We start from the raw sequence: 14,793 nt of genomic DNA, 5'->3' as shown, positions 1-14,793 counted from the left end.
AAGCCACTGCTATGAGAAGCCCGCGCACTGCAATGAAGAGTAGGCCTGGCTTGCAGCAACTAGAGAAAGCCCGCGCGCAGCAACGAAGAGCCGATGCAGCCAAAAATAAATAAATTTATTAAAAAGAAAAAACCTTGCCTCTTGGGCAACTTAGAAAAAAAAAGAAAGTAAGTCTCTAACCTTTGTTTGATTAAAAGAGAGAAATTAAGAAAATTTCTCTCTCTCAATCAGTAAAGAATGGGGTGTGTCTGCAGTCAGTCACACCTAGAGTTTGGCCCAGGGGTTAACAGTGACCAGATTGTGAGTGACCACTGACCAGAAACACAGAGAGACAGGGCAAAAAGGTAAAAAGCAAAACAAAACAAAACCTCAGGAGAAAAAGCCCTGGGTGCACTGGTCCCTTCATATATGGGCCATCCTGTATATTTGAGGCCAATATCAATTATAGTCAACTAAAGACAAGTCAAACAAGTCAATCTGAATTCCAAGGAAAACTGGACAAAGATATGTCTGGTAGTCTGAGTCTAAAACTTTAAATAGCCCAATGTAGCTAATGGCTACTGTATTAAAGCAGATTTAGACAAAGAGTATCAAAAGTTCTAGAGAAAAGCAGATCAAAGAACATATTAGTTCTAAATAATCCACTGAAGTATATCCATAACTGATGTCCTACTTCAACCTATAAAGCTTTTCTTAATTTTATTAAAGTTTGATCAGATTCTATATAATTATAATCCTTCTACAATGCTCTGTTAGCTTTGACATTCTTGAACCTTCTTCATAAAGAAGCTCTGGGTACCATACATATTTCATACATATTTTTATATGCTTCATAATCTTTTAAGTTGGATTTTTAAAACCTATTCTGTCACAAATGGACGTGGGTGTTTTAAAAGATTGTTTTTGTTCATTTTGAATGACTGCCTTAAGTTAAGGTTCAGGTTTCTTCTCAAAATAGAAACATAAAAAATCGTGTGCCATCAGAAGAAATTATTTAGTTATACATTCACTGTTTGAAATCCTTAAATATATTTTAGACTTTGAGACCTAGAATCACAAGTTGCAATAGTCAAAATACTTTTCTCCTAAGGTGTGCAGTGGATGGAAGATACTTTTGCTTTAAGACTTTGCTTGGAATTATGGAGGGTCAAAGGCCTTACAATAGAGTATGAAATCTTTTCTAAGTTTTAATCAAGAGCCAATAACCTAAGGTATTCATCACCTAAAACATTATTTTACACTTGTCTAGTCTCAGAAGTTATCCCTCTCTCATTCAAAGGCAACAGCAAGGGTAAACAACTGTATCAAAGATTAGGTGGTTCTTCCTCTTATACTCAATACTTTTAAAAAAATGCACTGTTAATTTTGACCTACACTTGGACAGCCAAAGTGACAGTCTTTTAGTAATTTTCTCTATAGTCTGGAAAACTAATCCTCTACAGGCTATTAAGTAACACGCTTAACTTTTTCCATGAGAAAAAATATTTTTCTATGCCTTTGGTAAAACACCTTGGCAGACTAGAAGGCAAGGGATAATGAGAGCTGATGGTGCTAGATTCTGATGGAGAAAAGAAAGATACGGCTGTGTGGCCTATGACCAAGGCTCAGAGTCAGGGTGAGCCCCAGTCCCCACTGACTCTCATTCTCTTGGAGTGAGTCTACAGTGTTTCCTTCTGTTGGAAATGATCTTTAGGACAGCGGCATGTCATTCTTACTAGCTTCCTATTGCTGCTTTAACAAATTACCACAAGTTCAGTAGCTTAAAACAACACAAATTTATTATCTCACAGTTTTGGTGGTCAGAAGCCTGAAATGAGTCTCAATGGGCTAAATCAAGATGTCACTAGGGCTGCATTCCTTCTGGAAGATCTAGGAGAGATTTGTTTCCTTGTCTTATCTAGATTCTGGAGGCTACCTGCATTCTTCAGCTCATGATCCTTTCTTCCATCTTCAAAGTCAGCAATAAGATCACTCCAATCTCTGCTTCCATTGTCACATCTTCTGTAACTGACTCTCCTGCCTGTTTCACTTATAAGGACCCTTGTGATTATACTGGACCCACCCAGATAATCCAAGACAACCGATCCATCTCAAGATCCTTAATTTGATTATTATCTCCAAAGGTAACATATGTAAGGTAACATATTCACAGGTTCTAGTTATTAGGGAGTAGAAATCTTTGAGGAATTGTTATTCTGCTCCCACAATCACCCAAGCCACAGGTGCCACCAACTATGACATTTGGAGGTCCCTAACAAGTAATGTGTGGTAAATAAATGTTGCCACAAATTCTTTGAAGAACCTTCCATCTGAGAGGTGGAGTCTATTTGAATCTAGACTAGCTTTATGACTTGCTTTGACCAACAGAATGTGGTAGAAGTGACAAGCAAGTTTCAGAGCCTAAAACTCAAAAGGTCTTGCAACTTTCTATCTTCACTCTCTTGGAATGCTATTCTAAGACTGCCATATAAGGAAGCCAGTATAGCCTACTGGAGAATGAAGCCATATAGAAGAGAATGAGGCACCCCAGGGGATAGCCAGACATGCCATCAAATGCCAGACATGCCAAATCTCCAGCTCAAAAGCTGGAGAGCACAGGCAAAAACTAGCAGAGAAACTGCCCAGCCAAACCACAGAATGGATGGAAATAAATCACTGTTTTATATCATTAAGTTTTGGGGTGGTTTGTTATGCAACTGATACAATATTGGTTAGTGGGAAAACCAGCCTATACAATGTATATATATCTGGATGAGCTTTTGCAAGGAGGAATAAATAAGGTCATTTGGGTTAGGTTTGGGAGGAGGACAGCAGGTAAACTTTCTTGGCTATATTACAAAGCATGATCAGGCTGATAAAGGAAATGACTACTGTTAAGTAAGAATGACCCTGGTTTATTTCTATGATCTGTTGTAACTGGAAATGAGAGTCATTATAGTTTCTAAGAAAAGGCAGTCAGATAACTAAAACTATATCAAAGAAAACACAGAAGAAAGTGCCTACCATACTGCCTGAGATATAGCAATTGCCCAAGAGATGCTTAAAACAAAACAAACCATAAATAAAGAGGTAGAGAAAGATGTACGAGCCAGACAGTAACAAGGGGTCCCAGGGCATAAAGTGGTCAGAATCCAGTATTAATACTGTGTGACTTTGGCAGGTTATTGACATCAGATGTTGGCAGTGAAGGACGGAAAAGACAGCTGCTCTCTCTGCCTAGAACATTCCCGGCCCATTCTGCCCTTACACCCCCGGTCCCTCATGCAGGCTTGGGTTCCTACTGCACATTATGACTGTCTTCACCAAGTAGTACCATTAAATTGAACTGAATTGAACTGAATTGAATTGACCTACCTCCCTACCTCCAGTCTATAAGTTTCTTGCCTTTAAGGGCAAGACATATGTTAGCACAGTATCTGGGATGTAGTAGGTGGTTCACAAATGTTCATTTATTGGACACTTTTAGGGAAAACTGATAAAAGAAAACGTCTAGTCCTGTTTCAGGTTGGTGTGAACTTGCTAAATGCAGCAACCATGTCTTATTAAACCTAGCATTCCAAGTGCTCAATAAAACAACTGGCCCACAGGAGCTACTCAAATGCCAAGTTAAATCTAAAAAGAAACTTAGTTAGATTAGAATCTTGAGAGAATAAAACTGGGCAAACACACAGAGTACAGATATGAACCATATCCTAACATCTTAGCGAAAAGCTCTATAATTTATTTCAACTTCAGTGTATCAACATCAACTACCCTTTAAACTAAGATAAAGATTTTACCAATTTACTATATTGTCCCGTTTTGAGAGCTAATATTACAGTTCCTCAATTTTCAACTTAACCCCTTTCTACAACTCAGACGTTAAACTTACCCACGTCAATAGTTCAACCAATACTAATTTAATCATTTAATAATGGTATACTGCCATAATACGGAGAGAGTTACCATGTAAGAACACAAAACATTAAATGATGATATGGCATGAAAAATTAATTCTGAGCTGAAAAATATCCAAACCCCAATCCTGGCTAGAACTTACTATAGTTTTGTCAGGCACCATCTTCAGTTTTGCCACTGGTTTATTGACTGAACCTCAACTACCATAAACCAGCTGCTTAACAGTTTTTATCAGCACCAACTCTCTCTAAGTAGTTATTCAAAGGAGTTTATGAAAGGCTTCAAGTAGGCAAATTAATTTTATAAACTAAAAATCCTTGTGCTTGGCCTTAATATGAATAGTAGATGTAATCTAATAACTCACAAAGTTAGATTGTGTCTTTGCAAAAACAGGACCTTCAGAAGGAAAAAATGGCATCTAATATTTCCATTCAGCACCGAAGAATAGGACTATGCTTTAAAATCCTATTGGTATTTGATGAATGTCTAAGGAAAAAAACCTAACTAGCAGTGTTATATTTGACTACCATTTCCTCCATCATTTACTGCTGGCATTCTAATTGAATGTTTTTTTCAAAGTCTCATGTTTTGAAAATAAGATTCTCCAAGTGCTTTTGATTTCCAATACTTCAATGCTACGTAAAATTTAGACCAGGGATTGGCAGCCTTTTTCTCAGATGGCAAGACAGTAAATATTTTAGGCTGTTGCAACTACTAAACTCTGCCCTTTCAGCGCGAAAGTAGTCATAAATACTATGTAAACAGAACATTACAAGGTGTGCTGTGTTCTAATAAAACTTTACAGAAACAGGGAAGCCCATAGCTTGCTGATCCCTGCTCTAGAGTGATTAGTGTCTTAAGAATGTTCTCAGTTATATAATATGGAGGTAATATTTGAGTGTAAATTTAAACAAAGATCTGGTGATACACAGAAGTATGCCTAGCCAACAAGATTTTTATCTGCTTCTATTTCCACCTGAAGATGATCAATAATTGCATGGCAAGAGAGGAGATTGAGAAGTAGACACGAGAAGGGGAGCTTTGAGGCTCCTTTTTTCCTCTCTATGGATTAGAATGCCCAAACTTCCTACAGAACAGAGGAGCTCATACCACAAGGACAGGAATGGAAAAAACAGAAAGCAAACAAGCTGTAGGTGGCAGGTGTGGAATAATTTTAGGAAAGCCAAGGAAACAGAGATGCTACATCATAGATAAAATCAAAGTCTAGAGGGCAAAGAATTTAGAAAGTGACCATTCCAATATTGTTAGGCACTAAGTAATTTTATTAAAATAATTTAAAGTCTTCCTACGATTCTCTGGTAAGAGACATTGACCTCACTTACTTAGGTGGCTCAAACAATATACTCCATCATTCAATGTCATCAGCTAAAATGCTGGTCCTAGGTAAAACCGCCTATAGTTTTAAAGTCACTGAAGGCCAAAAAATGTTAATCATCTATTTTCAGTACCTCTGAACCAAACTCAACCCCATGATATACCTCTATCAATACGCCATGTCTTCATGCGTGCCTCCTTTCTCTACTCACCAAAATTTTCTCAGGAAGGGATGGAAACTTATTCACATTTAAGAATGTCAAAATGGGAGCTCAAATTTTATTTCTTACAAATCAAATGAACTTTCTCTAAACACTGAGATTTCAGTCATCAGCAAAGGAAAGAATCAAGAGACATGATCAGAATGTTGCTAGAGCCATACCCGAGAAGGCTGATCCCAATCACTTATTTGCCACCGTGGTGAAGCAGAGAACAGTGTCTGTTCCTCCTTTCTTCATATGGCTGCCCAGCTAGACTAAATTCCAGCTTCCTTTGTAGCCAAATGTGGCAATGGGACAGGAATATGCCTTCCCCTTGGCTAGAATATGGATGTGATACTGGGAGCTGATAGTCACAATACCAGCCCTGGACTGCTAGAGACTTCTTCACAAGAAAAAAATAAACTCATTTTTTGAGGTCTCTGTGAGACCAGTCCAAACTGTATCTTAATTGATACAAGCTTTCTGGCAAACTACAGCATATGTCACATTTTACTACCCTGTCTAATTTCCTAGATTCTAAGTTAAATATTTCTTTAAAAGAAGTAGAACTTTGGCTGAGAGCTTTAAGTCATTTAACTAAGAAATCAGTAAACAGCAGTACCAAGATTACAGTATTGCTTTTCTTGGACACCATCTTTCTTATCTAATACTCAAACAATTGCTGGCTCTGCTTACATGGAAGCAGAATATGGTACAAACATAGAAGTATCTAAAAGTAACAGTTCAATCCTTTTTTTTTTTTGTAAGCATGATTGTGAAGGTGAGGAGATGAAAAATCTCTCATGGAATCACCAAAACAGCTAAAAATCAAGCACTTGTAGATTTTCCACTTTAAAGGTATAGAGTGGGAATATTAATAAAATATAAAGATCTTTTAAGTGGATAGGTATTTTGTCTCTTCCTGATTTCTGGCTTACTCTCATGATTATTACACAGGGATATAGACATGGATGGTGCAAGACAGGGGCAAAAAGATCTGGCTTGGCTGAATGTAGTCAGTGCCTTCCCTTCTTCCCCCAAAGCTAAGCTGCTGGCATGCTTTCAGCTTAGTATCTAAACTGTCTCCCCTCTAAAAATAGTTTTCATCTTTGGCAAATATCACTGGTTTTCCTCTTTGCTGTAAGGATCTGCTTCTTCTTTCTTTCCCCCCCCCCCAGAATTTGCCTTTTTAAAAAACTCATCAAGGCTACCAACCATTGTGGCTCCATATTTTTTTTTTTCATACTTCTCTGCTACCTGTCATTTCTCAGAGACAGAAAGCTTGGTGCCACCAGGGATAATCCTTGCTGCATATCAGTGAGGTGGCCTTGCTGGGGTGCTTTTTAAATAGCCACTTCCCAAATCCCACCCCAACCCAATTAAAAGAGAATCTAAAGGGTTTCGGAAGTGCTCCAGGTGATCTGAATGTTCAGTGAGGGTGGAAGAAAAAGGACTCTGAAGGTCAGAAAATATACATTTAAATCCTAGTTCTGCTATTTAATAGCTGTGATTTTGGACAAGTTACTTAACCTCCCTAAACTTCATTTATTCCGAAGAATCCACTGCATGCCAAGCACAATGTCAGGTGTTGAGTAAGGGTGATCATGACAGTCCCTGTCCTCTAGGAGGTTAGAGTAGAAGAAACAGGAACTAAAGGAAGCTGCAGACAAGCAAACAGACTTAATCCTAATAGGGCTACAAGGGCACCCAGGAAGGAAATCCAGTCTAGATTCCAGGGATCAGCAAAATCTCTAAAAAGGTAAAATCAAGGCTGAGTCCTGCAGGATAAGTAATGATAGATGAGGCTGCTAAAGGAAGACTTTTTAACAGAGGAGGAAGTGTGTGCAAAGGCCTGGATACCAGTCAGCTTCCTTGGGAGATACAAGTAGTTCAGCAGGACTGAAATAAGGATGAAGGAAGGACAATAGATGAGGACCAAGAGTGACTTCAGCTTTCACACTTGCAAAACAAAGATATCATCTGCTCTGCTTGGTTACCACAAAGATCAAATTATACTATATATAGCAAAGTCCATTGAACAGAGCAGGTACTCAAGTGATAAATCCCCTCACTTTTCAGCTTTAACATAACATGAGAAAGCCAAGCAACACACTTTTTCTTCAGGTCATCTCATCATAGCACAGAATTCAACAGTAAGCTCTTTTAAGCTATTTATTTTTCCTGGGTGCATCTTATCTACTGTGGATTACTGAAGAGTCAACTCTCAGGTCTCAAGGGTGCCAACACTGGGATTTCCTTCTAAAGGTTCAGACACTTGAGGGTTACCCAACACTAGGCAGTAGATAACAAAGGTTTTAATGTATTGTTTTAAATTCAGTTAACTGCAGCTGTGAAGCAATTCTGACCCAGGACCAGAATACTTCAAATCCAACCCTGGCTCTGACACTAGTTAGATAATTTACTTTGGGTTAGAGACAACTTTCTGTGCCTTGGTTCCCTTATTTGTCAAAATGAACAACATAGAACATACTCCCTTAACACAATATAACAGGGCTACTTTTTAATTGCCACTGCCTCCCTCCCCCCATCTTAAGGGATGGGTTAGGTAAGATGAGACTCTTCAAAGCTAGCAAAATGCCTTTCCCTGATAGAGATCCTGGAGGTGAGCTGTAGCTGGCAGCAAATATGTATATCAGACAACATCTCATGGCCAACTGATAAAGCTACACAGATCCTGCAGATGTCCTTTGGCTCCAAAATGCCTTGATTCTTTAAAAAACTATTTTGGCCCTTTAACAACTGATTCTTATAAATCCTAAAAACAAGTCTAAAAATTAACTTATTTCTGATCAGGATATTAATGACTCTCAATTTAAAATGAGAGGACTCATCCAGAGAAGAATCACCAATACAGGTTTAGAATGGCAAATACTGTCAACATGCGACTTTCACTATCTTTCTCATCACACTGTTTATTTGCAAACTTTACTATTCAGTGTTATGTTTTAATATGCCTCAATTTCAAAAAGCTTCTTTTAGAACTATGTGTAGTGATGAATATTAACTAAAGTTATTGTGGTAATTGGACTTCCCTGGTGGCACAGTGGTTAAGAATCCGCCTGCTAATGCAGGAGACAGGGGTTCGAGCCCTGGTCTGGGAAAATCCCACATGCCACGGAGCAACTAAGCCCGTGTGCCACAACTACTGAGCCCATGTGCTGCAACTACTGAAGCCCGTGCGCCTAGAGCCCATGCTCCGCAACAAGAGAAGCCACCGCAATAAGAAGCCCACTCACCGCAACTAGAGAAAGCCTGCACACAGCAATGAAGACCCACCGCAGCCAAAAAGTTAGTAAATTAATAAATAAATTTATTAAAAAAATTATTGTGGTAATCATTTATATATATGTATATAGCAAATCATTATGTTGTACACCCTAAACAAATACAATTTTGTAGGTCAATTATATCTCAAACTGGAAAAAAAATACTAGTACAATCATAGGAAACATACTACCTTAAAATATGGAGTATTCTATTCATTATTTTTGTTCTTAAGTATGAAATTTACTATGTTCTGAATGGCATCACAACTTCCCACATGGAATGCCACAAAATATATGTTTCTTGACAAGAAAATTCAATGATTTTAGTAGCTCAACTGCACATTAACATAGAAAATGTAGTTAGCTGATCAAAGACTTGTTTTTTTTTTTCGGTACGCGGGCCTCTCACTGCTGTGGCCTCTCCCGTTGCAGAGCACAGGCTCCAGACGCACAGGCCCAGCGGCCATGGCTCACGGGCCCAGCCGCTCCGCGGCATGTAGGATCCTCCTGGACCGGGGCATGAACCCGTGTCCCCTGCATCGGCAGGCGGACTCTCAACCACTGCGCCACCAGGGAAGCCCCTGACTTTTAATTTAGAAGTAGCTGTATTTAGAAAGAGGTAACTTTTGAGTGCCTATTATATATCAGTCACTGTGCTAAAGAGATTTATGTGCATTGTGGCATTTATCCCTATGAGGTAGGTACAGTCATCCCTCAGTATCCACGGGGGATTTGGTTCCAAGACACACACACCTCCATATTAAAATCTGCAGATGCTCAAGTTCCTTATATAAAATGGCTTAGTATTTGCATATAACCTACACACATCCTCCCTTTTACTTTATTTTTAAATAAATTTATTTATTTATTTTTGGCTGCATTGGGTCTTTGTTGCTGCACGTGGGCTTCCTCTAGTTGCAGTGAGCAGGGGTTACTCTTCATTGCAATGCGTGGGCTTCCACATTGCAGTGGCTTCTCTTGTTGCAGAGCACGGGCTCTAGGCATGTGGGCTTCAGTAGTTGTGGCACACGGGCTCAGTACTTGTGGCTCGTGGGCTCTAAAGCACAGGCTCAGTAGTTGTGGTGCACAGACTCAGTAGTTGTGGTGCGCAGGCTCAGTAGTTGTGGCACACGGGCTTAGTTGCTCTGCATCATGTGGGATCTTCCCGGACCAGGGCTCGAACCTGTGTCCCTTGCATTGGCAGGCGGATTCTTAACCACTGTGCCACCAGGGAAGTCCTTCCCTTTTACTTTAAATCATCTCTACATTACTTATAATACTTAATATACAATGTAAATGTTATATAAATAGTTGCTAGTGTGCAGCAAATTCAAGTTTTGCTTTTTGGAACTTTCTGGAATTTTTTTCTATTATTTTAGATCTGTGGTTGGTTGAATCCTCCTATGAGGAACCAGCAGATTCAGAGGGCCAACTGTACTATTATTAGCATACCTATTTTACAGAGGGGAAGTGGAGCTTAGATTCTGCACCTTACTCTGCTAATAAATGATAAATCTATTCTTTGAACTCAGAGCTAAAGAAAGATCCTTAACTTCACTCCTATTCAAAACAGTTGTCTCCAGGTACAACAGACCTTAATTAACTTAAAATCTCCAGAAAATTAAAGTTACATTATAGCACAAACTTCATAAACAGTGACTGAATCTCACCTTTAGCCTTCTCTTTAATATGCCAAAATAATTCTAGACCCTGAGCTTTCAAAAACCTTTAATCATTATGGTGCTCTCTGCTATATCTACCATTAGAACAATTTTAAAAAACATTACCACTGTACCAATTATTTTCAAAAGCCCAGAGATATTAATCAAATGATTCTAATAGTCTTAAACACTATCCTCAAACCAAAAGATAAATGGAGATTGGGAAACTGGCATTCTAAAGTGCCACCATCCAGATAAAATTACTCTGTGAATTAGAGTAATTTCAATCAGATCCTATAAAATGGAACATTTTTCTCAAGATTAGAATGAGACAGTAACTATAAGATAGTTTAAGGGCCCAAACTTCGTAACATAAAATGGTTTGCCACATGTCAAATTCAACAGCAGAAGGCAAGCAGCAGGAGCTAGGGATAGCAGGAAGAGTTCAGAAAAGTAGTAATAAAAAAAATGACAAAATGACTTACCTATCCATCTCCCTGGCAGTTCTACCTTAATTTCTCTCAAAAATCACATGCTGCTAAAATAAGTTCTACTATCTTACTATATGGTGTCCTGAGTTTTAAGTTAATACATTACATTATTAAGAGAATCCCGAATGGCATTTCATAAGCATTAGAAACTCAATTACATTTTCTTAGAGGGCACATGACTTATGACTTAACAGTCATTAACACAAAACAAACTGGTGTATATAATCTAACAAACCAGTGTAGATGTGTACTTTGTTAATTCCTTAACTCATTAATCACTCTTAAAAATGATTTTAATCTCCAGAATACAAATGATCATACCATAAACACTATTTTTAAGTGTCACATAAGCTATTTGGTAATAAAATATCAGATGAACTTTTAAAAATAATTATCCTACTAGAGTCCATTTAATATAATGCACTCAGCATGATAAACACAAAGTTATTAAATGGAGGAAATGTAGGCAGGAGATTCCACTTCAGTTGTGTGACAGGAAGTACTAGCTCTGGAAGTTTAGAAATAGGACCACCAAGCTCTGTTTTAGCACAAGAAATAAAGGAAAACATGCTAGTGAATAAGGGTAAAAGAGGAAGTTCTTTTTAGTGAACGATCTGCCATATATTTAAGACAATCCCAAACCATTCCAAGTTAAAAAAAAGTGCCTCATTTTTTTCACTTGGCTTACGTGATAATGTACTTCCCTAGGTACACTGGAGCTCAAATTTTGCAGTTTCACTGTAACAAGACTGCTTGTGGCCCACGCATCCTTAGGGAGACAACCATGGCTTGTAACATGAACCTGTTCGTTTCATATCTTAAAGTTTGACGACTGTTACATTTTTCTAGCAACACATGAAAAGTAAATCATTTTTTAAAGTAAGTTTCACAACAGTGAATAAACTGAACACTACTAAACTGTACAGTTAAAAATGGTTAAGATGTTAAATTTTGCTGCATTTTACCACACAAAAAAAGTGAGTTCATGAGAAATTACTCCACTTAAATGTTAATAGTAACTTGTTATGTAAATTTTGATTACTCTAAAACCAAATTCTTACGCTTAATTTTTAGTAATTTGTTGTTGTCATTAACAGCTGGATTCGTTTTACATAACTAATTTTTAAGGATACTTCCATACATGAGGAAATTCTTTAATTCTGAACTAGAGAGTGAAAGTGAAGCACTATTCTCAATTAGCATCTTTCAAATCATCTGAATTTTTTACTGCCAACAAATACTAGTTATGAAATTATAAATGTGTTTCTACTTCAGCTGATTCCTTCATTCAGTGAAGTGCAAATCTCAAAAGTAGGAGAGCAAAATCCTAAATGAACAGGCTTTTCTTAAAGCAGTGGTAGTTTTGATTGTGAGGTAGGCAACACTCCCCACTCCTCAGCCTTTAGCACGACGGTGGCCCAAAATACTAACGTCAATCATTTCCAATCACCGTTCTCTCCTGGCTCAGCCCTACCAAATTTGCCAGGCTTTTGTGAACTCCCATGAGGTTCTGTTCAGAAAAGCGTACAACCTAGGTGAGTTTGGTAGCTTGGGAAGGGCCTGAAGCAATCAGCTTGGCTTGGCCACCTAGGAGAAAAGTATCCAGGAAAAGAAAACCGGAAATACTTCAACTTTGCGCAAACCCCCTTTCTCAGTCACAGCTAGCTCCCTTCTCGATGAAGGGCTGTGTTCTCGAAAGATCTACCCCTTTCCAACTCAGATGTCATTCCCAGATCAGCTGCTTGAGGGGCAAGCGGCGCTCAACCCACGCCCTCTTCTTCGAGTACCTTCTTCAAGTGCCAGCGCTGGGCTCAGCTCACTCTGCCGCCCCCATCCAAACCCTACACGAAGAAGGGCCCTGGCCCACGACCCCGCCCGTGGACAGCCGGGAGCCCCGGCCTAGACGGCCTTGGCCGTTTGAGGGTTTGCGCTCCAGGGTCGGCTGGGGGCACCAGGGACCGCAGGAGGGGTCTCTCCGTAGGGGAGTAAGACGGCCTCACCTTGACCCTGATTTCGTAGGTGGTGAACCGGCCCCGGCCGACTCCCACTGTCTGCGGGTTGCTCACATCGATCTCGAGGAAGTTGCTGGGAGGCCCGTAGGCGTCATTCAGGTTCTGCGGCTTGGTGATCAGCCGCCGGGTGTCCGCCACGGTCTCCGCCATTTCGCTGCTGCAGCCGCCGCCGTCGCCGCCGCGGGCTCCGTCCACCCCCTCGGCGTTCCACCGATCCCGCTGCCGCCGCTGCTGCCCGCCGCGGGGACGCCGGGCTCGCGCGCAGCGGTCGCAGAGCGAACGAGCACGTAGAGTGGGTGTTCACTCCGCACGCGTAGCTCCTCCCCGCGCCCCTCCGGCTTCCGCCTCCTGTCCCCAAGAGGGGAACAGCTGACCCGCCGGAACGCTGCGTCCCGGCCCGGGAGTCTCAGCGGAAACCGCGGAGCGTGACAGCGCACCAGGCAGAGGAAGAAAAGCGCAGTCAGGTTACTTGTAGGTACGAACACGTTCCGGCCAGACTACAGCGCCCACAGTGCATCGGGCGAGCGCGCCGCCGCGGATCTGCGGCCCAGGTGCTGCGGGACCGGGGGTGCGAGGGCGGGCGCTTCCTGTGTTTCTGTGTCCGTTTTGGCCTGGACCAGTGGGGAGAACGCCGGAAACGGTCTTCGCGGTCTTGGGAGCTGCGGGGACAAAAGTTAAAAGGCGAGGTAGGGGAGGTTTGCCCGCAATCCGAACAAAACTGCCTACGCTTAATGGCAACCTATCCACTAGTAAACCACTGAAAACGCCTTTCTAGGTAACCTTGAATTGATGCCTCAAATGATTTTGATATCAACTTGAGAGTTTCACCGTACATGTGTCTGGCTTGGTAAATTGAACGTGGGAAAGTAGAGTGGAATAAAAACAACGTCGCGAGATCATAACCGTACGGTCGAACCGTTTGGGGAGACTGGTCGGCCCTCTAAAACAAGATAACAGATAATATGGCTGAAACCTGCTTTGACTTTCTGGTGTTTGAGTGGTCTGCAACTTTTTCCCTTCAGTTCCCACAAAGTTCTAGTAACTTAAAAAAAAAAAAAAAAGCGGTAAACGTATTGGTACAGCATTTGAAATGGAACTCAAAAAAACCTTTATCAGAAATGAAAAAAAGACAACAGTTAAGTAGATCGCATTTAATCTCCAACAAATGCAGACTTTGAGCATTGAAGTAGAAGGATAGATGTCTATTCCTGCCTGGGGAGTTCTCTCCCTTGGTGTTATAGTCTCACAGCTCTTTCTGTTGTTTCTTTCTATGTTGAGTTTCAGAAAACCCATTCACTTTAAATAATCTGATCTGTCCCTTAAGCTGAAAAATTGTCTGGATCATTAGCAACCATTCTTAATAAAAATAAGAAAAGTTGGTATTAAAAAAATTTACTTAAACGTGATGTAGATTATTTTCAAGAAAACTCAACGTTCATTCATTAAACAAGTATTTATTGAAGGCCTACTAGGTGTTTTCAACTCTAGATACTAGAGGTAAAAGGGTGAGGAAGACATTGAAATTCCTTGGTTTCATCAGATTAATTGTCTAGTATATGCTTTATCTTGGGGAGACAGATAATAAAGCAATAAATAACATATCTGCCAAAATGATTGGTGCTATAAAGAAAATAAAACTGGAAAATGTGAGAGTGACCCAGACAAGCTCATTAGGGTGGTCAGACAAGTTCTCTCTGAGTATATCTCCCTGTCAAAGAGTATGAGTAATATCAGAATAAGTACCCAGGCAGGACTCCCTGCTGGGCCTGTTGCAAGAGACCAAGTGGAAACTTGACTGCTGTGATTAGGGCAGTGAGCTCAAAAATGTGTGTAAATGACTCTTGGAATTGGAATATATGAGAGCTAAGAGACCAAGAACCACTGTATTGTGTTGTCATCCACAACCACTG

General features: G+C 40.2%; 1 protein-coding gene across 1 annotated transcript in view; it reads right to left on the bottom strand.

The window, feature by feature from the left end:
• SNX3 (sorting nexin 3) overlaps positions 1 to 13,377 on the bottom strand; it is a 43,974-nt gene extending 30,597 nt beyond the window's left edge. Inside the window, exon 1 of the mRNA XM_027089216.1 lies at positions 12,872 to 13,377. Coding sequence (XP_026945017.1) covers positions 12,872 to 13,033 — 162 coding nt within the window. The 5' untranslated portion in view covers positions 13,034 to 13,377. The remainder of the gene's footprint in view (positions 1 to 12,871) is intronic.
• Between the last annotated feature and the right edge of the window lie 1,416 nt (positions 13,378 to 14,793).

This window comes from Aethalodelphis obliquidens, unplaced genomic scaffold, assembly GCF_003676395.1.
Source record: "Aethalodelphis obliquidens isolate GAN/ISIS:26980383/991018 unplaced genomic scaffold, ASM367639v1 scaffold3, whole genome shotgun sequence".
In the NCBI taxonomy this organism is placed as follows: domain Eukaryota; kingdom Metazoa; phylum Chordata; class Mammalia; order Artiodactyla; family Delphinidae; genus Aethalodelphis; species Aethalodelphis obliquidens.
The sequence above is the reverse complement of the archived record's forward strand: the minus strand, read 5'-3'. Positions and strand labels throughout refer to the sequence as shown.